General features: G+C 59.4%; 2 protein-coding genes and 1 long non-coding RNA gene across 5 annotated transcripts in view; 1 reads left to right on the forward strand and 2 right to left on the reverse strand.

Moving 5' to 3' along the window:
* LOC119063334 (uncharacterized) overlaps positions 1-2,299 on the reverse strand; it is a 13,923-nt gene extending 11,624 nt beyond the window's left edge. The window contains exon 1 of the long non-coding RNA XR_008392664.1: positions 2,079-2,299. This is a non-coding gene — a long non-coding RNA (uncharacterized LOC119063334). The remainder of the gene's footprint in view (positions 1-2,078) is intronic.
* On the forward strand, positions 475-22,271 carry MYH7B (myosin heavy chain 7B). 2 transcript variants are annotated; one of them, XM_037164640.2, is made up of 41 exons: positions 475-581; positions 1,869-1,975; positions 2,162-2,305; positions 2,733-2,889; positions 3,209-3,236; positions 4,561-4,657; positions 6,822-6,845; positions 6,985-7,077; positions 7,194-7,257; positions 8,226-8,324; positions 8,928-9,031; positions 9,179-9,317; positions 9,584-9,702; positions 9,794-9,943; positions 10,119-10,289; positions 11,440-11,619; positions 11,712-11,844; positions 11,923-11,999; positions 12,377-12,464; positions 12,641-12,758; positions 12,957-13,080; positions 13,201-13,337; positions 14,069-14,324; positions 15,271-15,513; positions 15,976-16,152; positions 16,257-16,402; positions 16,756-16,846; positions 16,933-17,322; positions 17,950-18,076; positions 18,165-18,283; positions 18,375-18,571; positions 18,717-19,066; positions 19,233-19,357; positions 19,469-19,584; positions 20,065-20,461; positions 20,536-20,661; positions 20,774-20,944; positions 21,027-21,131; positions 21,216-21,311; positions 21,822-21,959; positions 22,043-22,271. In XM_037164640.2, exons 1-41 carry the CDS (start codon positions 491-493, stop codon positions 22,052-22,054), a joined length of 5,826 nt encoding a protein of 1,941 aa, XP_037020535.2. In that variant the 5' UTR covers positions 475-490; the 3' UTR covers positions 22,055-22,271. The 2 variants fall into 2 exon arrangements, with proteins under 2 accessions (XP_037020535.2, XP_053527311.1); XM_053671336.1 differs by lacking the exons at positions 475-581; positions 1,869-1,975; positions 2,162-2,305; positions 2,733-2,889; positions 4,561-4,657 and having other exon boundaries at positions 3,215-3,236.
* The window catches only part of TRPC4AP (transient receptor potential cation channel subfamily C member 4 associated protein), a 76,707-nt gene continuing 75,735 nt past the window's right edge, over positions 22,240-23,211 (reverse strand). For both annotated transcript variants that reach the window (XM_053671338.1, XM_053671337.1), the window contains exon 19: positions 22,240-23,160. In XM_053671338.1, coding sequence (XP_053527313.1) covers positions 23,023-23,160 — 138 coding nt within the window. In that variant the 3' untranslated portion in view covers positions 22,240-23,022. The remainder of the gene's footprint in view (positions 23,161-23,211) is intronic.

Consider the following 23,211-nt stretch of genomic DNA (forward strand, 5'->3'; position numbering starts at 1 on the left):
GTGGAGATAAAAGGGAATTTGACTTTTGTGTCCTGCGGCCAGGCTGGGGGGGCTGTGACACGTGGAGATTGCTGACATAGCTCTCCTCCTCACTGACCTTGACGGCGGCAATAAAAGGGGTAGCCCAGCTCCCGGCCCTCACCGTGGTGCTGAGGTGGGTGATCAGGGCTGGGGCTGGAGTGAGAGGGCAGACAGGTGGGCCAGTGGGTGAGGGTGAGAGTCGGTCCGAGTCTCTCCATGTCTGTGGGAGAGAGGATGCTCTGGTGTTTGCGAGTGAGTGTATGTGTGTCTCGGGGGTTCACCAGGGAGGCTGAGGTGAGCCTGTGGGAGCCGCAGGGAATCACCTGGTGTTGCTGGATCATGCCCCAGTTTGGGGCCCCTGGTCCCTCAGTTCTTCCGTCACTGCCATCTTCCAGTGCTCGCTGCCTTGGACCGCCTGAAACCTCCAAGATTCTCAGTCCCTGGTCCTCCGCCTCTCAGTGCTGCCACCATGATGGATGTGAGTGAGCTCGGGGAGTCTGCCCGCTACCTCCGCCAGGGCTGCCAGGAGATGGTGAAGGTGCACACTGTGCCATGGGATGGTAAGTGAAGGCGGAGGGCACGGCCCCAGAGAAGGCTTTACGGACACAGAACAGGAGTGGGGAGGGTTGGCACCCAGCTCAGGGGAGCCTGCACTCTGGCCTGGCAGCTTGGGCTCTGGACCTTTCCCTCAGAATCTGGGGCCCTGAGGCTAAGTTCTGTGCACATCACGGTGTCTGTGAACAAGCCTCGGCTTGTCTCTCTGTGAAACGGGACAGTATCGGCTGCATCCGGGATCGGCAGCCTGTGGCCAGGGCCTGAGACCGCTGAGGTGAGAGTGACTGGTATGGGTGCAGGCGGCTTCCGTGTGTCCAAAAACCTGTCCTGAAGTTATTTTTAGTGCTTTCCGTAGAGCCAAAGCCTCTGTTTACTAGGGACAGGAATAAAGACGACTATTTATGACCTGGTTTGTTCATGGGACAATAATAACAATAGGCAATGTGTGTCAAGTGCTTCTTGTGTGCCAGGCCCAGGCCATATGACCTTCCTTGCATGATTTCAACAACCTGGGGAGGCAGGGACCAGGGCCACCTCTGCATTTGCAAAGGGAACTGTCCTCCGGAGGGCCTCGTGTTTGATTTATCACTCTATCACCATCTTGAAGTTTTTAATAATTTTTTTAAAATGAGGGGTCTGAACTGAGACCCTTTAACACTGAGGCCTGCAAATTATGTAGCTGGTCCTGACTAAAGCACTTGGCTAGTAAGTGGCAGGACGGGGAACAGAACCCGGTGGTCTGCAGCCTGAGTCCCTGCCTCTAACCACCATGAAATATGGGCTCGCCAAAGTCCTGGGGCCAGCAGGCCAGGCAGGAAGGAGCACAGACCTGGGTTTGAGTCTTCAGTGAAATGGAGGAGGCGGAATCGCCCTGAGAAGTATGTGTCTGACATGAAAGGCCGTTCCACACGCCACCTCAGGAGATCCGCATAACATTGTGCCTTTGAGGGAACAGGCCCAGAGACAAGGAGCGATTTTCCTGAGGTCACAGGACACATACGGCAGAAGCAGGAAGCCAAACCCAAGTGTGTAGTCGGGGCAGTGAAGGACTGTTACCCCAGTCAGGGGGGGACCCCTGAGAAGGTGGTTAGAGTCCCTCCCAGCTCTGCTCTGCTCTGCCAGGGGCCTGGAAGGATCTACTCTGGGTGTTTCTGCGCCGAAAGAGAGGATACTGGGAGGGGCAGAGCTCTAGGGCCACGGTTCGGGACGCCCGGCTGGACCCCCAGCCGGACCCCCAGCCCCTGCTCATGCCTCGGCACTCGCAAAACCCCACTGCTCTCCCCCCGACCCAGGGAAGAAGCGGGTCTGGGTACCTGATGAACAGGATGCCTACGTGGAGGCGGAGGTCAAGTCGGAGGCTACCGGGGGCAGAGTCAGCGTGGAGACCAAAGACCAGAAGGTTTGGCTGCCCCTTTCCCAGTGTTAGCCCCTCACTCCGCCACCCCCACCCCCGGGTGCGGCACCTGGCCAGCGCGCTCTGTGTGAAAGGTCTGGGCACTTACAGGGGGAGAGGCGGAGGTCAGCGGACACTTGCCTGCCTGCCACTCCACCACGCGGCCTCCACTCCGCCTTCCGCCTCCCTCAGGTGCTGATGGTACGGGAATCAGAGCTGCAGCCCATGAACCCGCCCCGCTTCGACTTGCTGGAGGACATGGCCATGATGACGCACCTCAACGAGGCCTCGGTGCTACACAACCTGCGCCAACGCTACGCGCGCTGGATGATCTACGTGAGTCCGGAAGCGGGCACGGGTGGGGCGGGGCTGCGTGTGGTGGGGGCGGGGTCATGGCAGCGTGAGCCGGGCTGGAGGGAGAGCCAAGGCGCTGTGGGGACGGGGCTGTGGAGAAGGCGAGGGGCAGGGCGATGTCCTGGGGCTGTGCAGTTGGGCTGGAGTTTTGGTTCTGGGGGTGCAGGGACGGAGCTTCAGCCTGGGTGGGGGGCGAGGCTAGAGGCTCCACAGAGGGGTCACGGAGATGGGGACCTGGGCCGTGGGCAGGAGCAGGGTTGGGTTGGGGCCAGGGTCGCCACGGAGGGCAGCACGTGCCACAGTTAAGTAACTCCCTGGGGAAAAATGCAAAGGTCATGGTTTTGTAAGAGCTGGGGCCTGGGAATGGGAAGTCAGCTTCCAACAACCCGTCTATGCCCTTTCTCCTCAGACCTACTCCGGCCTCTTCTGTGTCACCATCAACCCCTACAAATGGCTCCCAGTCTACACACCCTCCGTGGTGGCCGCTTACAAGGGAAAGCGCCGCTCCGAGGCCCCACCCCACATATATTCGGTGGCAGATAATGCCTACAATGATATGCTGCGGAGTAAGGGTTGCCTCCACTCCTCCTCTTCCTCTTCCTCTTCCCGCCCAAGACCCCCACCCCAGCTCCAGGGAAGCCTCTGTAAAGGACCCCCTTCCTCCACCCGCACTGCCCTGCTTTGGAGGCTGCCAGGCACTCTCGCATAGCCATCCCGTCTCTCCACGTGGGAGCTGGCTGCCTGCTGGAGGCCCCCTCTGGTCCTTCCCACTTCTGGCTCTGGCTGGTGGAGGGGCTGCCCCGGTGCCATGGATACCCAGTGTGTTCCACTTGGGGCCCATCCCTCACCTGGGCTAACTTCTGTGTCTCCTTCCCATTCCTCCAGACCGAGAAAACCAGTCCATGCTGATCACGTAAGTGTGGGGCTCTGGGGACGGGGTGGGACATGCTGGCCCTGTGTGGCAGGAAGAGAGTGGAACTAAAATCATTTCCCAGGGTTGATTCCAAAGTGCTTACCCCTGGCCGGTGTGGCTCAGGTGGTTGGAACGTCATCCCCTAGGCCGAAAGGTTGCAGGTCCAATTCCTGGTCAGGGCACACGCCTAGGCTGTGGGTTTGGCCCCATCCTGGCACGTATGACCCCAGGTCTGGGCATGTGTGGGAAGCAACCAACTGATGCTTCTCTGTCTTGTTAATGTTTCTCTCCCTTCCTCTCTCCCTTTCTCTCTAAAAAGCCATGAAAAAATACCTTTGGGTGAGGCTAAAAAATTTCTTCAAAATTGCTTAGGATAGGACTTTCACTGCTTGGTGCCAGTCTGTCAGCTGAAGCTAAATTAGAGCACATTCTCTGCTCCCATCCTGGGTAGACAAGTTATGGACAGTGAGCAGAGAAGAGACTCCCAAGCACCAGAATGGTCGCCAGCCCTGAGACCCATCTCCCCAGGGCCTAGAATCTTCTCCCACACTGATCTTTTGGGAGTTCTGATTCTGGTTCCAGGTGGGAGATTCCTTTTTTTGTCCTCCTCCTTATCATCTCCTTACCTCTGGGTCTTATTTCTGATCCTTTCTTTGCCTCCATGGGAAAGTGGTTGAATTCTAACATGCCAAGTTCACGTCCCACCAAGCCAATATGAATATTGTTTGTGTGTGTGTGTGTGTGTGTGTGTGTGTGTGTGTGCAGGTTGGTGGTTAAGGGCATGGTCTTTGGAACCAGAAAGACCTGGGTTCATGTTCTATGTTCACTTCCTCCTGCTGGTACCCTGAGGCCTCAGAGTCCAATCAGCAAAGGCAGAGCAATCCTACCCACCCACCCTGCAGAGCCAGCAAGTTCATGTCCACCCTGGCACAGGGCAGGGACAGCCACATAGCTTCTCTGAACCCATTTTCTTAGCCATAAAACGGAGGTGGTAATGGTGCCTATCTTACAGGTTTCTAAGGCTTAAATGAGCCAACATAGATACAGCACTTGCCCCAGTGCCTGGCACTAAGTTTGTGCTCAGTGAGCAGCCGCATTAGGTGTGTTCTCATCTGACCAGGATGAGCTGCACTGGCTTGCTTTGTAAACTGCTCAGAACTTCCCAGGGCTGCGCCCTTCGGGAGAGGTTTCAAGTTGGGGTCCTAACTTGGGAGCTGGGTGGGGGGAGGGCAGAAGGGCCCCACTTGTGGGGTGGGGCACTGGGGGAAGGGAGGGCTCAGAGTGGCCAGATGGGCATTGGTGACTCATGTTTGTGTTGTCCAAGCGGAGAGTCGGGGGCCGGTAAGACGGTTAACACCAAGCGGGTCATTCAGTACTTTGCCATCGTCGCTGCCCTGGGAGACGGGCCGGGCAAGAAGGCCGTAAGACTCGCCCACTTGGGCGCTGCTCGCCGCTGCTTCTGTTTTTCTTTTTGTGTCTTTCTCCTCCTTTTTTCCTTTTCTTTTTCTTTTTCTTTTTAAGTTGATTCCCTAGAGCTCTCAGCCCTGCCTGAGCCTTCCACCCTGGTGGGGGACTCTGGCCTGAGCAAGGCTTGACCAGAGAGGCTACGGCCCCCTCTGCCACGCTGTGTCCCCCAGTCCTGGTCCTGTCTTGGCGTTCCCACCCATAACAGAGGGGGGAGGGGCAGCGTCCCTGATCCTAAACTTTTTATTTAGTTTTCCCCTCCCATTATGACCTTCATATTTCGAGAGTTTACCAGATAGGCTGCTTTTGCTAAGAAATGATTGTTTTCTTGGTTGTCACGCACCAGCGACCTGCCGTCAGTCAAACCAGCAGGCTTCCGTGGAGTTTAGCCAGAGCCCGGGGCACCGGCTATTCCAGCAGCCAGGGGAGGAAGCAGTTTTGTCCCCTGTGGTTTCTGTACGGTTTTTGAAAATTTCTGAAACACTAGGGGGACCAGTTTTTGTTTTGTTTTGTATTGGGTTTTTTTTTTGTTTTTTTTGGTTTTTGAGGTACAATATTCATTCCTATACCCCAGGCCAATGGTTCGATCCCTGTGTGCCCCTCCCTGAATCCACCCCGGAAACAGGCGGCCCTTTCTTCCCAGAGGCCCTAGGCCCCTCCCACTCAGTCCCCACTCCCGGTCCAGTTGAGCCTTGCTTTATTCTGGGGCATTTTTCTTTTTTCTGATTTTCTTTTCTTTTCTCCATTTTAAGCTTTTTTTTTTTTCTTTTTGCCTTTTCCTTTTTCCCCATTTGAATTTCTTGGCTTTTGATTTTTATTTCAGTTTTTTGTTGTTGTGGTGGTTGTTTTTGTTGTTTTGTTTTTGCTGTTGACTTTTTGGTACTTTTTCCTCCTTCCTCTCCCCACCCCGTTTTCCAAACCCCTGAAGTGTCTGTGAGGGGGATGCAGAGAGTTGGGGTTTGGTCCAGTAACAGGAATGGAGGGAAGGAAGAGGCCGGAACTGGCAGGGCCTGGGCGGGGCGGGCCCTGATCAGAAAGGACCCCTCACCGGGCAGGGTGCAGGGTGTGGGTTCTGGAATGTAAAGACCTTGTCAACCTCCCCGCCCTGTGGCCTCAAATTTGACCACACCTTCCAGGGAGAGCCCTGTTCCACATCTTTGGCTGAGATTATGTGGAGTGGAGTTGGGGGGTGGGCTCCTGCCATTTCTTACCTGCCTCCGTCACCCCACCAATACCTCTGGGGCGATTGCTTAAGTCCTGGGCTCTCTGGAAGTGAGTGAATAACCAAAGTCCCTTGGTAGCATGGCATCTGTCACTGCAGAATCCATTCTGCCTCCTCTTCCTTTCTTCTCAGGCGGCTGGGATCCAGAGTAGTCAAGAGAAGGAAAGGGCAGTGGAGGGAAGACGAGGGCCAGGCTAGGGGAGGAAAGTGGCGGGGGCTCTCTCCATTCAGTAAGACTCTCTAGGGAGACACACGGGTGGCTGTGGGCGCTGCGGGAGGAAGGCGCCCGGGCTCAGTGCCTGTTCTGACGTCCCCCCCTCCCCAACCTCACCTGCTATGAGGCTTAATTCCTCATTTGCAAAGCAGGGTACGAGCAGGCATCTAGCAGGGCAGAGTGGCAGGGCCACTTTGAATAATAGTAGGTGCAGCACAGACGTGTCTAATCACAACACAAAGGCGAAGTGTGGAGAAGGGCCGTTACAGGGGGAGGTGCGGGTAAGAGGGTTCAGGCAAAAGAGATCTCCAGCTGAAGAGCATCAGGGAAGGCTTCCTAGAGGAGGGGGCATTTGCACTGGGCTCTGAAGGAAAGTAGATTTTAGTCAGGAACCTGCAGGGCCTGGGGCAAGGGCTACTTCCTGGAGTGTGGGAAATAAAGGGATAAGGAAGAGGCCAGAGACGGCTGGGGGAGGGGAAGGGCTGCCAGTGGAAGACTCCCTCCCCCAGACTCATCCCCCTGCCATGCCTGCTCCTACTTTCTAGCATTTCTCCTTGTAACAGTCCTGGGAGGGTGAGGCATGGGGAGTGGGGTGAGGGGCTCATGTTCACTGCCCTGCTAACCATTGCCACCCCGGCCTGGTGAGACCTCACACCCTCTAACATTGTCTTCCTTCTCCCCCCAGCAATTTCTGGCCACAAAGACTGGGGTGAGTACGGGGCCAGTGTGAGCGGGGCAGGTGACAATTATGAGGTCCTGGGGACCCTGCCCTTCCCCTTCCGGACCACAGGTTGTCTGGGATGGGCCGATCTGGGGTCCCAGTCAGTGAGCACCCCTCACCCCACCAGGGCACCCTCGAGGATCAAATCATTGAGGCTAACCCCGCGATGGAGGCTTTTGGCAACGCCAAGACCCTGCGGAACGACAACTCATCCCGCTTCGTGAGTGGCCACGGTGGGAGAGGCGGGTGGTGGAGCGGGACCAGCAGCGGGGAGCCTTCAGCAGCCAGGGCAGCACGGGCTGGGCCTGCTGACTGAGCCCGCACATCTGCCCACAGGGCAAGTTCATCCGCATTCACTTCGGACCCTCTGGGAAGCTGGCGTCTGCAGATATTGACAGCTGTGAGTCTGGGCGAGTGAGGGAGAGGGCAGGCGGGGATGGCGACAGAGGCCGGCCCGAGGCTTTCTGCTCCGACTGCGCACCCATCGAGTCCTCGGGGCTCTGCCTGTCTCAGGCATGTCTCTCCATCCCCCGGCCACTGCCCAGCTCAGGCCACCTCACCTGTCACGGGGAACATTCCACCAGCCTCTGTGTGGTCTCCCAGCCTCCGTTCCTCTGCTTGATCTTCCAGCCAGAGTGACCTTTCCGTGGATGCTAATCTGACCACATTGTGTTCCTACTTAGAACTCTTTTCTGGATCCCATCCCCTTAAGATGGAGACCCAAACCCTTATTTGGCTAGTTAGGCTGGGCCCTTGCACCATCCCAGTCTTTCCTCCGGCCCCAGTCGGGTAGGCCTGTGCCCCGTCCTGCCCAAGCCTCCTCTCTCCACACGGAGACCCCATCCTTCCTGGGACAGGAGCCCCTCCTAACGCCCATCCCGCCTCACCCAGCCCAGCTCCACAGACGGAGGAGCCGCCACAGTGGCTACTCCCCACCTTGAGATTTGTGGCCAGATCCTGATGGATAAGCTCAGGCACATGGCGATGGGCAGGGAACATCCTAGTCCATGCCCTGACTGACCACATGCAGACTCACCAGCCTGCTCTGGAGGGAAGGAATATGGTCGTGGATGAAGGAGTGAAACACAGATGAAAGGATGGAGAGATAAACCTCCCCCAGCAGACACCCATGTTCACACACCCACATGCAGTTACACACAGATGTACAGATGGATACACACACATTCCCTCATTGTGATGTGGGCCCAGATGGAGGGACATTCTTAGTACAAATGGATGTGCACAGACAGTGCTTCTACACGCCCCCCGCCCCTCACTGACACCCCTGCCTGCCCCTCCAGCCCCACTGGGGCGACCTGCTCTGGGGAGGTGCAGAGGGTGGTGGGCCAGCGCCTCCCTGTCTCCCAGATCTCCTGGAGAAGTCGAGGGTGATCTTCCAGCTGCCCGGGGAGCGTGGCTACCACGTCTACTACCAGATCCTCTCAGGGAAGAAGCCAGAGCTGCAGGGTGAGGGCCGGGGTGGATAGGGTGGGAGGCAGAGCACGGAGGGCTGGGTGGGCTTGAGGGCTGCCCCGCCCCCATCAGACCAGGGCCTGGGATGTGGCATCCTGTCTTTCCTCTGAGCCACTTCTGTTCCCCTCACTCCCTTCCTGGGTCTCCTGGTTATTGTCGAGCCCTGTGCTCCTTGCAGGGGGTTGGCCCTGTACTGCCACTGCCCTTGCAGGATTGTCCCTCCTGCAGTCCTGGGACTAGAGAGGCCCCACCCAGCACCGAGGAAGGCTCCAATGGCTCCATCTAGGCTCCCCTCTCTTGCAAGCCCCTGCAGGGCAGAGTCTGGTCCTCACTGTGCCTCAACTCAGGGTCTGGGCGAGAGGGCTGGCCATAAATGGTAGGGGAGGGATGGATGAGATGTAGGGACTGAGACGCCTTCCTCAGAGAACTGTAAAGAGGCCATGAATGTGGGGGTGGGGTGAGAAACAGACTATAAAGTCCTGGGAAGGCCCTGGCCCCCTGTGGGGCTGGCCCCCAGGACCTGCCATAGTGGGACAGGGGTGGAGGATGGCCAAGCAAACATGGTGGGACCCACCTTCTCCACCCCATGTACCCTAGACATGCTGCTTCTGTCTATGAACCCCTACGACTACCACTTCTGCAGTCAGGGTGTCATCACCGTGGACAACATGAATGATGGGGAGGAGCTCATGGCCACGGACGTACGTCTGGGGTGGGAGCAGAGCTGGCGACCCCAGCGTGGGGCCACGCGGGGCTGGGCAGAGACCGGGGAGCGGTCAGAGTGCCCTCAGCTTGGCTGGACCCTGGAAGAGCCCAGACGCCCCTGATCCCGCTGTCCCACACTACAGCACGCCATGGACATCCTGGGCTTCAGCGTGGATGAGAAGTGTGCCTGCTATAAGATTGTGGGTGCCCTCCTGCACTTCGGTAACATGAAGTTCAAGCAGAAGCAGCGGGAAGAGCAGGCCGAGGCTGACGGCACAGAGAGTGAGGGGTCCTGATCCCAATGTCCTGTCCTTGACCATTAACCCTAACCGTCGTCCACGATCTTCAACCTTAGTGTTAGCTGGCTCTGATTGTAACCCCTTACTTCTCAACTCCAGACCCTCTCCTTCCTAAGCTGTATAATTTGCTGGCCCTGAACTTGACTCCTCCCAGCCTCCCTCTCCTAATGCCAGGCTGAGGCCAGTTGAGCCCCAAGGTGCTCAAATTCATGGCTTCTTCCTCTTCATCACACCTGTGTGCCCCACCAGGTGCTGACAAGGCAGCCTACCTGATGGGAGTCAACAGTGGGGACCTCCTCAAAGGCCTTCTGCACCCCCGAGTGCGTGTGGGGAACGAGTATGTGACCAAGGGCCAGAGCGTGGAGCAGGTGAGCCGTTTGCAGGCCAGGGCCCGCCTGGAAACAGCTGGGGCAGGGCCCCTCCCTGCCAGGTCCCAGCCCAGCGTCCTCACCCCTGCAGGTGGTGTTTGCCGTGGGGGCTCTGGCCAAGGCCACCTACGACCGGCTATTCCGGTGGCTGGTGTCTCGGATCAACCAGACACTGGACACAAAGCTGCCCCGGCAGTTCTTCATTGGGGTCCTGGATATCGCTGGTTTTGAGATCTTTGAGGTGAGAGCAGGCCCACCCCCTGGCTCTGTTTTCCCTGGGGTGGAGGACCATGGCGGGTGGGACAGCAGCCCCGGGCTTCTGCCTGGCGTCTGGTGAACTCATGTACATCCCTGTCCCTGGGCCTTCCTGTCCCCATCTGCAAGGAGGCTGGCTGAGCCGGCACCTCCTTCTACAGTTTAACAGCTTCGAGCAGCTCTGCATCAACTTCACCAACGAGAAGCTGCAGCAGTTCTTCAACCAGCACATGTTCGTGCTGGAGCAGGAGGAGTACAAGCGGGAGGGCATCGACTGGGTCTTCATCGACTTCGGCCTGGACCTGCAGCCCTGCATTGACCTCATTGAGAAGGTGAAGCCCGGGGCAAGCTCACTGCCACTGGCAGCGAGTGTGGGTGCAGGGAGCGAGTGCATGCAAGTGTGCGTGTGTGTGATTGTGCACCGAAGTGAGCTTGTGCGAGTGTTTGGCTGTGACCAGGTCTGTGTACGTGCCATGAATAGGAATGTGTGCAGGTGTGTGATAGGGTGCTGGAGCCTGTGTGAAAGCATGTTGGTGAATATGTGCGAGCAAGACTGCGAGTGTGTGAGTGTGCCTCCCAGTGCTGTTGACCATAGCCCCTTGAGGCTGGACACAATTCTGCAGTTTCCAAGGCCCTGTGGCAGCCACAATTTCACTGGACCCATAGAACTGCCATGGGAGCAGGGCGGAGTAGCACGTGCTGACTTGTCTGTTTATGCGATTGTGAAATATTACATATGTCTCTCCTTGTGTAAAGAGTGGAAGAAGAAAAATGTGAAAAGACAGAATTGAAGGGGGAAAACGTTCCCCTCAATCCTGACACAAGCAGAATCATGGCACGTTGGCTGGTTTCCTCCAAGTCCTGCACCCTGGGCCTCAGTTCTCTCGAAGGGCCCAGGCTCCTTTCCCCTCTTTTTCTCTGCAAATGCAGTTTGCACGTTGAACATCGTTGAAGAAGGCACAATAGTTCACGCAGGAGAGGATTTCCAGACAGCGCATTTCTGGAATCTCCTGTTGGGCACTTATTTAGGTGGTTGACAGATTTTTTTTTTTTTTTTTGCTGTTACAGCAGCACAAAGTATTCATTTCCCCATTTTGCAGGTCAGGAAACTGAGGCTTAGGGAGGTCTAAGGGCCCCACAGCTAGTAAGTGAGGCGGCCCCCATTTGAACTCAGCTGCTCTCTGTGTGTTGTGTGTGAGTGGGTGTGAGATCATGGGGGCGGGAGTGAGTGGGCACAGAGGCACCAGTGAGTTTGCACAGGTCTCATAACCGAGGAGGACAAAGAGCTGCAAATTGTGCAGAAGAGGTCGAAGGCCAAGCTACAGATTTTTCTTTCTGTCTTAGAAGACTGGGCTGCTGGGTGCAGGTCTGGTCTTGTCCTTCTGGCAGGTGGCTGAGGTGGGGTGTCTGGGAAGGCTCCCAGAAGACGGGGCTCCGGGAGGCCGGGCTGGTGTGATGGAGGACCTTCCGCTTGTTCCCCAGCCGCTCGGCATCCTGTCCATCCTGGAGGAGGAGTGCATGTTCCCCAAGGCCTCAGACGCCAGCTTCCGGGCCAAGCTCTATGATAACCATGCAGGAAAGTCGCCCAACTTCCAGCAGCCAAGACCTGACAAGAAGCGCAAATACCAGGCCCACTTTGAGGTGGTCCACTATGCCGGCGTGGTAGGTGCCTGTTGGAGCCTCTGCTCGTGGCCTTTCTCCTCCCTCTTCTGGGTTTCCCCGCCGTGGCTCAGCTCCTGTCCCATCTCCGCCAGGTGCCTTATAGCATTGTGGGCTGGCTGGAGAAGAACAAGGATCCGCTGAATGAGACAGTGGTCCCCATCTTCCAAAAGTCACAGAACAAGCTCTTGGCTACCCTCTATGAGAACTATGCGGGCTCCTGCTCCAGTGAGTACTAGACTGCCACTCTGTAGGGGATGCACAGAGTGAAAGCCCCAGAATGACTGGTATTTATGTCTCCTCCAGCTGAGCCTCCAAAGTCTGGGGTGAAAGAGAAGCGTAAAAAGGCAGCATCGTTCCAGACCGTGTCCCAGGTGCACAAGGTGAGGCCCGGTCTGGTTCCCGAGCAGGCCGTGCCCCGCAGCCTCCAGCCTGGCCCTCGCTCCCCGCTCTGTCCCCTGCACCCTGGGCGGGCGGCCGTTAAGACTTGCAGTGATGTTTAACTCGTCTCCACGTGAACATCACAGCAAGTCTGTGCTGCTTCCCGTCCACCTGCTGCCTGGGCAGGGTTTGGGGGGGGCCTGGTGGGGAAGTGAAGATCTCGGTGACAGGGACCAGTCAAGCAGAAGAGTCAGAGGGCACGGGAACAGAGCGAAAGGACAGACGTGTGGAGGCACGCTTAGGCGCCTGGCCCCAGTCCTTAGTGGGCTGATCCACTGCGGTTTCCAAGTCTGCCCCGTGTGTCTTCTGACCTCTCCAGGAGAACCTCAACAAGCTGATGACCAACCTGCGGGCCACACAGCCCCACTTCGTCCGGTGCATTGTCCCCAATGAGAATAAGACCCCAGGTAGCCACCCCGGGGCCAGGTGGGTGGTGGTAGTGGGCCAACATTGAAGGGAGGGGTCAGGGCCGACGAGAAACCGGCTCTTCCCTTTCTGCAGAGCCCCTTGTATGGACTTGTGGTCTTTCTTTGAGGCATGAAGTGTCTACTGACCTCTAACCTTTTAACTCCCACCTGTCCAGGGGTCATGGATGCCTTCTTGGTGCTACACCAGCTGCGCTGCAATGGGGTTCTGGAGGGGATCCGGATCTGCCGCCAAGGGTTCCCCAACAGGCTGCTGTATGCTGACTTCCGGCAGCGGTGGGTGTCTTCCTGCCCCGGCGCGGGCTCCTCCCTAGCTTCCCTTACACAGTCACCTTCCTCCTCCGCCCTGCTGGTATCAACAGCCTGAGGGGGGCAGAAAGGGCACACATTTTAGAGCCAGAGAGGCCCCCCACAGCCTCCCCAGTCCTTGGCCCTGCCCAGCCCCCTCCCCACCAGCCCTTCCCGCTCTCCCAGGTACCGCATCCTGAACCCCGGAGCCATCCCAGATGACACCTTCATGGACAGCAGGAAGGCCACGGAGAAGCTGCTGGGCTCCCTGGACATCGACCACACCCAGTACCAGTTCGGCCACACCAAGGTCAGGGAGCACAGGAGTTAGGGCTGACTGATGGGGGGGGGGGGTGGTCACCCTGCACAGGAGACATGCCTGGGTGCTTGGAGGCTACACCTGCCTCCCCTCCTGGCTCCCCCGTGCCAGGTGTTCTTCAAGGCCGGGCTTCTGGGCATCCTGGAGGAGCTTCGCGACCAGCGTCTGGCCAAGGTCCTAACATTGCTGCAGGCCCGGAGCCGGGGCCGCCTCATGCGCCTTGAGTACCAGCGTCTGCTTGGAGGCAGGTGGGTGTGGGGCAGGGATGGGGACAGGGCTTGTGGTGGGACCAGTGTCCCCTGGCTCACGGAACCACCAGGCTCTTCGAGCCCTGCCATACTACCCTGTGGTCCAGATCTCCCCCGTGGCTAGTTGGATGTGTCTCTGAAGGGGTGAGGTTCTGTTTTGTGCCCCTCAACCCCCCAGCTTCCATTTCCCCACCTCAAAAGTTGGGGTAAGAACATCTGTCTCTCCATCCCAGCGTGGCCTGCAGTGGTTGTAATGACAACAGGTGTTTCCCAAGACTCTTAAGTGCTGGGCAAGAGAATTTGTGTTGATTATCTTATTTGAAGGACAGGACAGTCCTAAGACATAGGTATCGTGGTTCTCCCTGTTCAGTGGAGGGGCGTCTGAGTCAGGGCTGTCCCACCGCAGCTGGCCGAGGGGTGGGCAAGGCTGGGCTGGGAGCCCAGACAGTGATCGTGGAGCTGGCGGGGAGGCGTTACCACTCCTGCTGTCTTTAGAACACAGTGCCACCAGGACATTCAAGGCTTGTGAGCCCCCTCCCTGGAGGTGCACCTGTGTGACCTTGGGCCTTTCCCTCAATCTCGCCTGGAAAGCAGAGGCTCAATGACCTACTTGGGAGGGTGTTTGGGAAGATTGAGTGAGGTCGCCAGTGAAGAGCCTGCCCAGGGGAGGTGCTGGGGGCATGGGGACTGGTACTATGGAGCCTGCGGTCGCCTCTTCCTGCCTTCCCCAGGGATGCCCTGTTCACCATCCAGTGGAACATCCGTGCCTTCAACGCCGTCAAGAATTGGTCCTGGATGAAGCTCTTTTTCAAGATGAAGCCACTGCTGCGCTCGGCGCAGGCGGAGGAGGAGCTGGCGGCCCTGCGGGCAGAGCTGCGGGGGCTGCGATCGGCGCTGGCCAGCGCAGAGGCCAAGAGACAGGAGCTGGAGGAGACACACGTCAGCGTCACCCAGGAAAAGAATGACCTGGCCCTGCAGCTGCAGGCGGTGAGTGGGGGAGGGGCAGCAGGAGGGGTTTCCTCAATGACCTGGGGCCCCTGGCACCCCCAGTGAACCCCAGGCTGCTCCAAGGAGACACCCAATCAGACCCCCCTGGCCAGGGCAGACCCGTGTGGTCTGGGTGCCCAGGCCTTACCTGGATCCACCCTCCTACTCCAGAGGTGCCACAGGGTGAGGCTGGGGGCCCACATCCACGCACAGCCACAGCTGTCGTTCACACACGCAGTGCTCCCACACCCGTGCCGCCGTGGCTTCCTGCCACAGCTGCAGCAGGGCCCATCTGCCCCTCCCTCCCCACCTTGCGTCCCTCCGCTCCCTTCTCCAGTCAAGAGCCACAGAAACCCAGGTGGCAGGTAACAGGAATAACCAAAGAGTACGGATCAAGGGTCTAGTGTCTCCCCAAGCCCACCGAGCCGTTCTGTCCTTCAGCAAATACTTTGTATCACTTGCATGCCAGGCTAGCTCTGGAGGGACATCGGTGGGAAGGGAGAGATGAGCCTGTGGTCACAAAACTCACCTGTTGGCGCAGGGTACTGGTGGGCAGCTGGGCGTGGTGAGAGAATGGTGAGGCGGCGAGGTGGGAGAGGGTACCTGAGCCCCTCCGTGGCTGTGCAGGGCTTGGTGGGCCTGTTGCTCACCCTCTACCCCCTCAGGAGGCTGCAGCCCAGCACTTCTCTCCTAGAGCCCTTGTTTAGGCCTCACTCTGGGTTGTCCCTGGCCTAATATTCACCTCTTGAAGTTGCCACTCCTGCCCCTGCCATCCCTCCACCCAAGCCTTCATCCCACCTGAGCCCCTTCAGGGCCAAGAGCAGGTCCTAGGCATCCCTCGGCCCCCAGAGCCCAGCTAAGTCAAACCTGTGCATGGACAGACACATCTTTTCCAGGGCCCGGCCAGTGCCCTCGGCTGGTTTACCCATTCCCGTGTACCCTCTAGGAACAAGACAACTTGGCAGATGCTGAGGAGCGCTGCCACTTGCTAATCAAGTCCAAGGTGCAGCTGGAGGCAAAGGTGAAGGAGCTGAGCGAGCGGCTGGAGGATGAGGAGGAGGTAAATGCTGACCTGGCTGCCCGCAGGCGCAAGCTGGAGGACGAGTGCACGGAGCTCAAGAAGGACATCGATGACCTGGAGCTGACACTGGCCAAGGCCGAGAAGGAGAAGCAGGCCACTGAGAACAAGGTGGGGCCAGGTGGCTGCCAGTTCCTCTCCTGGCTCTGCCCAGGCCTCTGCTATGGAGCCCTGGGCAGGTCGCTTCTTGCCTGTGGGTCCAAACTTCCTCATCTGTCAAATGGGGTTAATAGCAGCACTTACCTCCTAGAGTCAGAATGTAACTAGCCTTTGCTAGCCCCCACCATGGGGGCCTAGCACACAGTAGGTGCTCAGCAAACATTAGCGATCCAGGACAGCCAGCTCCTTGAGGGCAGGAACCCCCACTCCCCAGCTCTGCATCCCCCAAAGCCGCCTGCCCCTGAACCCTTCCAGCAGCCCCCGTGTGGTTCACTGGGGGAGGACAGTACTGTTATCCCTTAGGGATGAAGGAATGAGGCTCAGAGGGGAGTGACCTGCTTGCTCGCTGGAAGGGGTGGCTGCTCAGAGCAGGGAGTGGGAGGACATCCCCACGAGACCCTGGCCTTGGCACAGGTGAAGAACCTGACAGAGGAGATGGCAGCACTGGAGGAGTCAGTGGCCCGGCTGACCAAGGAGAAGAAGGCTCTGCAGGAGGCCCACCAGCAGGCCCTGGGTGACCTGCAGGCCGAGGAGGACCGTGTGAGCGCGCTGGCCAAGGCCAAGCTTCGGCTGGAGCAGCAGGTGGAAGACGTGAGTCAGGGCCCCAGCAGAGGGCTGTGTGGTGATACCGGGAGAGCCAGGGTGGTGCCTGGCTGGGCCCGGCGCTGAGCGTGTCCGCGCCACCTCGTCCACAGCTGGAGTGCTCCCTGGAGCAGGAGAAGAAGCTGCGTATGGACACGGAGCGGGCCAAGCGCAAGCTTGAGGGTGACCTGAAGCTGACGCAGGAGTCGGTGACAGATGCTGCCCAGGACAAGCAGCAGCTGGAGGAGAAGCTCAAGAAGTAGGTGTGGGCTGGGAGCAGACCAGAGCCCCTGGCCGGCAGGGGCCTCCTGGGCCTGCCCCCACTTCTCATGCCCTTGGACTCTCATCAGTTCCACATGACTGCAGAGGCTGACCATGGAGGGTTGAGAGATGGGGGTCCCTGGGGGCCCAGGGCAGTGTCCTGCCCTCCGTGGACTAGAGGCCCTGGCCAGGCTCTGAGGCCAGGGCTGGAGAGGAGGATGGGGGAGGCCACGCAGGGCCGCCCTGGGTGCACAGCGCCTCAGGCATGGTGTGTGCTGGAAGGGAGCCCGGGGCCAGGCTGGTGGTGGGAATTGACCAGGGTGGGCTCATGCTTCTCTCGGTGACCTTCAGGAAGGACTCGGAGCTGAGTCAGCTGAACCTGCGGGTGGAGGACGAGCAGCTCCTTGGGGCGCAGCTGCAGAAGAAGATCAAGAAGCTGCAGGTGTGGGGGAGCTGGGGCTGGTGGGGACCGGTGTCATAGGCCCAGGGAGATAATAGGAGGTAACAGCTGTTGCCCACTGACCCCAGGCTCGGGCAGAGGAGCTGGAGGAGGAGCTGGAGGCAGAGCGGGCGGCCCGTGCGCGTGTGGAGAAGCAACGGGCAGAGGCAGCCCGAGAGCTGGAGGAGCTGAGTGAGCGGCTGGAGGAGGCCGGCGGCGTGTCTTCGGGGCAGCGAGAGGGCTGCCGCAAGCGGGAGGCCGAGCTGGGGCGGCTGCGGCGGGAACTGGAGGAGACGGCGCTGCGGCACGAGGCCACGGTGGCTGCCCTGCGGCGCAAGCAGGCAGACAGCACGGCAGAGCTGGGAGAGCAGGTGGACAGTCTGCAGCGGGTGCGGCAGAAGCTGGAAAAGGAAAAGAGTGAGCTCCGCATGGAGGTGGACGACCTGGGCGCCAGCGTGGAGACTTTGGCCCGTGGCAAGGTGTCTGCTTCCTCCCTGATCCTGACCTCTGACCTGCCTTCAGTGTCACCTCCTGACCCCTAGCTCTGACTCCATGGCCACCCTGATTCTAAACCCATTCTGCCTTCAAGTGCTAATCCCCAACTGCCCCACGCCGACACCAGATCCTGACCCCTCACACACTAGTCCTGTCCCCCAACCCTGACTCTAAAATTCTATGCCGAGTCACCTTTGACCCATCATCCAATTCGAACTTCTCTGCCCTTGACCTGTGCACTCTGACCAAACAAATTTCCTGACTGTTTCTGTCCTGAATCCCAGCACCCAAACTCAACCCTTGACCTTTGTACCACCTAATCCTGACAGCTGGCCTCTGACCACTGTCCCTAGCTGACTTAGACTCTAGTGCCCTGACTTCACCCTGACCCATTGGCCTCAAGACTAGTTCAACCTTCTCACTTCCGATGTCCATCTTTTAAGCCATAGCCCAGCGGTGGAATCTCCGACCCTGAACTTGGGGTACTGCTCTTAGATTCCTGAGCCCGTGTCCAGCCTTCTAGTTCCCCATCCCAGGTGCCAGTGTAATTGGCAGCCTAGGTCCTGCACCCTGATCACAAACTTGTCCTGCCCTGTGACCCTGGGCCTCAGGCCAGTGCAGAGAAGCTGTGCCGGACCTATGAGGATCAGCTGAGTGAGGCCAAGATCAAGGTGGAGGAGCTGCAGCGGCAGCTGGCAGATGCGAGTACCCAGCGTGGACGGCTGCAAACTGAGAATGGTGAGGTTGGGGGCTCAGCTGGGCCACCCCAGGGCCTCAGTGCTGCCCCTCGTCCAGCTGACTGGCTGCTTCACCCCTTGGGCTGCAGGGGAGCTGAGCCGCCTGCTCGAGGAGAAGGAGTCTCTGATTAGCCAGCTGAGCAGAGGGAAGGCCTTGGCCACCCAGAGCCTGGAGGAACTGCGGAGGCAGCTGGAGGAGGAGAGCAAGGTGGGAGGGCCACTGGCTGCCACAGAGAGGGTGGCATGGGTGTCAGGGCCACTGGCCTGGCCTGATGCTGAGGTCACTGGGGTCCCTGCAGGCCAAGAGCGCGCTGGCCCACGCTGTGCAGGCTCTGCGGCACGACTGCGACCTCTTGCGAGAGCAGCACGAGGAAGAGTCTGAGGGCCAGGCTGAGCTGCAGCGGCTGCTGTCCAAGGCCAATGCTGAGGTGGCCCAGTGGAGGAGCAAGTATGAGGCAGATGCCATCCAAAGGACCGAGGAGCTGGAGGAGGCCAAGTGAGTGTCTTGCGGGCCAGGCCATCACCACACGAGGTGACACCTGAGCCTTTGAGCCCTGACGGGGCAAGGGGAGATGTGGGGGCCACACTTCTACCAGCCTCGCTCTGTGACACCCCATACCCCGTTTGCTCCCGTGGCCTAGAAAGAAACTGGCCCTGCGGCTGCAGGAGGCAGAGGAGGGCGTTGAGGCTGCGAACGCCAAGTGCTCATCACTGGAGAAGGCCAAGCTGCGGCTGCAGACAGAGTCAGAGGACGTGACCCTGGAGCTGGAGCGGGCAACCTCAGCCGCGGCTGCGCTGGACAAGAAGCAGCGGCACTTGGAGCGGGCCCTGGAGGAGCGGCGGCGACAGGAAGAGGAGACGCAGCGGGAGCTGGAGGCAGCCCAGAGGGAGGCCCGCAGCCTGGGCACCGAGCTCTTCCGGCTGCAGCACACACACGAGGAGGCTCTGGAGGCCCTGGAGACGCTCAAGCGAGAGAACAAGAACCTACAGGGTATGACCCACCCCAAGGTCAGAGAACTGCTCCAGAGTCACTGGGAGGACCTAGGAATTACACAGGGTGCCCTGATGGGGTCACCCTGGAATTAGAGGTAAATGATGTGAGCTGGGTTGGAGCATGAGCCTTGAGGTGGCTCTTCAGTGTCCTGTCCACTTTGCAGAGGAGATCAGTGACCTCTCAGACCATGTCAGCCTCAGTGGAAAGAGCATCCAGGAGCTGGAGAAAGCGAAGAAGGCACTGGAAGGGGAGAAGAGCGAGCTCCAGGCTGCACTGGAGGAGGCCGAGGTAGGGGCTGGCCACAGGGGTGGCTTGGGGTTGAGAGGGACCCACTGCTTCCTGGGCCTCCTTCCTCCTGGAAGACACGCTCAGGGCCAAACTGCCTACTCTGCTCCTCAGGGGGCCCTGGAGTTGGAGGAGACCAAGACTCTTCGGATCCAGCTGGAGCTATCCCAGGTCAAGGCGGAAGTGGACCGAAAACTGGCTGAAAAAGACGAGGAGTGCACTAACCTGAGGTTTGGGAGCTCTGGCCATCCCTACCCACCACCATCCAGGGGTCCATCGGTTGTCCCCAGGGCTAACAGCCCTTCCCATCCCAGCCACCTGAGTGGGAGAAAGGAAGGAAAGTGTTTGCTGAGCCCCTGCTGTGCGCCCAGCCTGGCAGGGCCACTAGTCTGCTCCTCCCACCCAACTTTCTCAGGTCAGGATAACTGTCCCGTCTGGAGGTGAGCCTTGGAGAGCCCAGGAGACTTGCCCGTAGGGGGCGAGCCAGAGTTCAGCCCACATGTCTGCTCCAGAGCCTCTCTCTTGCCTGTGAACTTGCTTAACGGGGAACAGGAAGTCACAAGGGACTTGAAACCAGGGATGGACGAGTCCCTAATTCCAAAAATGGATGTCTCCAGCATTCCGTGGGCATTTGTAAGAGCAGGGGTGGTGCTGTGCCTGCTGCTTTTCGATGGCTGAACCTCGCACTCCGTCCCATCTCCCTCCTGCAGGCGCAACCACCAGCGAGCAGTGGAGTCCCTGCAAGCCTCCCTGGATGCAGAGACCCGGGCCCGCAACGAGGCACTGCGGCTCAAGAAGAAGATGGAGGGCGACCTCAACGACCTGGAGCTGCAGCTGGGCCATGCCACCCGCCAGGCCACGGAGGCACAGGCGGCCACACGGTTGCTGCAGGCCCAACTCAAGGAGGAGCAGGCAGGGCGGGACGAGGAGCAGCGGCTGTCGGCTGAGTTCCGGGAGCAGGCACAAGCGCTGGAGCGACGGGGCACGCTGCTGGCTACGGAGCTGGAAGAGCTGCGGGCTGTCCTGGAGCAGGGCGAGCGCAGCCGGAGGCTGGCGGAACAGGAGCTGCTGGAGGCCACAGAGCGCCTCAACCTCCTGCATTCGCAGGTGAGGACAGCACTTCACTGGGGTACGTAGGGTGGCCACCTGCTGGCTGACACTGAGGCTCCGCTTCCTCCCAGAACACAGGCCTCCTGAACCAGAAAAAGAAACTAGAGGTGGACTTGGCCCAACTGAGCGGAGAGGTGGAGGAGGCCGCCCAGGAGAGGCGGGAAGCTGAGGAGAAGGCCAAAAAGGCCATCACCGATGTGAGGCTGGGCTAAGGCTGTGCGGCGGGTGGGGTCGGGGGGCCGTTCAGAGCCCAAAGGGACTTCCACTTTGGCCAGTCACCTTGTGGCCATTCACCGCCTCCCCCCACAGGCGGCCATGATGGCAGAGGAGCTGAAGAAGGAGCAGGATACCAGCGCACACCTGGAACGGATGAAGAAGACCCTGGAGCAGACGGTGCGGGAGCTACAGGCACGGCTTGAGGAAGCGGAACAAGCTGCCCTCCGGGGTGGGAAGAAGCAGGTGCAGAAGCTAGAGGCCAAGGTGCGTGGGGCATCCCGACCCCCTGCACGTGGGTAGCCTAAGGCTGGCTGAGGCGTCAGGCTCATGTAATGGGTGCTTCCAGGTGCGGGAGCTGGAGGCCGAGCTCGATGCTGAGCAGAAGAAACACGCTGAGGCCCTCAAGGGGGTGCGGAAACACGAGCGCCGGGTAAAGGAGCTCGCGTACCAGGTGGGTGACTAGGTCCAGCTCAGAGGCGGTGGCCCGAGAGCTGACTTGGTCTGGGCAAGACCTCAGTCCCCTATGCCTGTGCAGGCGGAGGAGGACAGGAAGAACCTGGCCCGCATGCAGGACCTGGTGGACAAGCTGCAGAACAAGGTCAAGAGCTACAAACGGCAGTTTGAGGAGGCGGTGAGTGCACAGGGTGGGTCTGGGTCCCTGGAGCCTGGGTAGGACACCTGTGGTAACTCAACTTCAAGGCTGGCCCCAGGCGAGAGGCCAGCAGCCTCCTGCCCCACTCCGCCTCTGGCCCGGCGCCTCCCAGTGTTGGCACTGGGTGTAGGCAGGCTGCCTCCACGGGCGGTGACCTAGCTCATGACCCACCTGCCCCAGTGGGAAGAGTTTCTCACAGCTCTAACAGCAAGAGATGAGACCCAGCTCTGTCTCTGATCGGACCCCGTGTGCGTTCCCTTTCTGGTCCAGGTCTGGCACGCGGGCACCTCTGGGAGGAATAATGTCTCAACCCCTTTCTTCCTGCTGTGGGTGTCCCTGAGGGGGGAGAAGGGCCTTGGGGAGTGCTAGTGGGAGCAGAGTGGAGCCCCAAGAGAAGCCAGACCCCTTCTGCAACAGGGTGGGGTCTCTTCTGAAACAGAGAGACCATCTCAGTTACCCAAGGGTGACCCGGCCTGCCTGTGCCCCCAGGAGCAGCAGGCCAGCACTAACCTGGCGAAGTATCGGAAGGCCCAGCACGAGCTGGATGACGCGGAGGAGCGGGCCGACATGGCAGAAACCCAGGCCAACAAGCTGCGCGCTCGGACCCGGGATGCCCTGGGCCACAAGGTGAGCGGTGGTCCAGGCACCACCCTGCCCCCTGCACGCGAGGGCTGGCAGTCCAGCTCACTCAGCCACCCTTCTCCCCTCAGCACAAGGAGTGACTGGAACTTGAACCCCTGAGCTCTGAAGAGGGACACCTGCTGTCTGCCCCTCACCTGCTGCCTCTTCACCTGCTGAACTCTGAATAAGCGCCTCCTCTGCAGCTCTAGCCGGCTTCCTCCTCATTCTTTGGGGCTCAGGAGAGGGGAGCACATGGTCCCACAGACAAAAATCAGGTCCACATCAGTCATTTAAAATAAAGTTCTTTAATAGTCTCCATTTAATTGGTTTATTTGTTGTTAATAAATTGGCAACACAAGGAGGAGCCACGGGTACGCTCCAGGCAGGTTCCTGTGTCTGGGCTCAGGCAGGAGACGCTGCCCGGGGGCTGGGGCAGGGGCACAGCCATCCTGTACCCCAAGGGATGGAAGGAAAAGGCCCCCCAATTCTGGGGCACCCACTGGGATGAACACAGCGGCCAAGGAGCAAACAGAACCAGAGGAGCTAAAGGAAAACGAGGGAGGGACAGGTAGGCGGGCGGGCCTGGGGGAAGGTAGCGTTCTCCGGCGTCCCCCACCCTGCCCAGGGCTCAGAAGCCTTTGCTTGGGCCCAAAGGCCAGGCCAAGCTTGGCTCACAGACTGGGGGAAGGTGCCCGTATCTCCCTCCCCATCCCAGGACTGACGGCCAAGAGACTGGGCAGGAGCTCGACAGAGCTATTTTTAAAAGTCCCCTCGCCTCTGGCTGGGCCAGGGCCCCAAGGTTCTGAAGGAAGGGTGGGCATTGCACCCCTGTCCTTATCACGGGGATCTTGAAGGAACTAAGGTTCCACAATGACCTTGGGCCCTCAGACCCAGGGGCTGAGGCCTTCTAGACACTCCCTCCCACTAAGCCTGTACCGGAAGACCTGGGGCAGGCAGAGAGCGGCAGGAAGGCAGGGGAGGGGTGGGGACACGGCAGGGCGTGCGGCACATACACCACGCTCACCCGCACTGGCCCTGGCCCAGCAGCCTCCCGAGGCCTGGCCCAAGGTCACTCCTCAGTGAAGTCCCTGTCTATGTCCATGTAGGGCTCCTCAATGTAGCTGACAAGGGCAGAGGGCGACTGGCGGTCTGGGTCCAGCAGGATGGACACAGTCTCTTTCCAGTATGAGAAGCTGATGCAGGAGCTCTGAGCAGAGAGAGAAGGGCTAGGGGGTGGTTCCTCTAGGAGCCTGGCACC

Source organism: Artibeus jamaicensis, unplaced genomic scaffold, assembly GCF_021234435.1.
Source record: "Artibeus jamaicensis isolate MK-2021 breed Jamaican fruit bat unplaced genomic scaffold, CSHL_Jam_final contig_685, whole genome shotgun sequence".
NCBI classification, from domain to species: Eukaryota; Metazoa; Chordata; class Mammalia; order Chiroptera; family Phyllostomidae; genus Artibeus; species Artibeus jamaicensis.

Bases quoted from the DNA above. Each gene is read 5' to 3' on its own strand.
- MYH7B (XM_037164640.2), top strand. From the start codon at position 491: ATGATGGATGTGAGTGAGCTCGGGGAGTCTGCCCGCTACCTCCGCCAG. The intron at 12,000-12,376 runs GTGAGGCCCGGT...TGACCTCTCCAG, and splicing joins CCGTGTCCCAGGTGCACAAG to GAGAACCTCAACAAGCTGAT. The intron at 20,662-20,773 runs GTGAGGCTGGGC...CTCCCCCCACAG, and splicing joins CCAAAAAGGCCATCACCGAT to GCGGCCATGATGGCAGAGGA.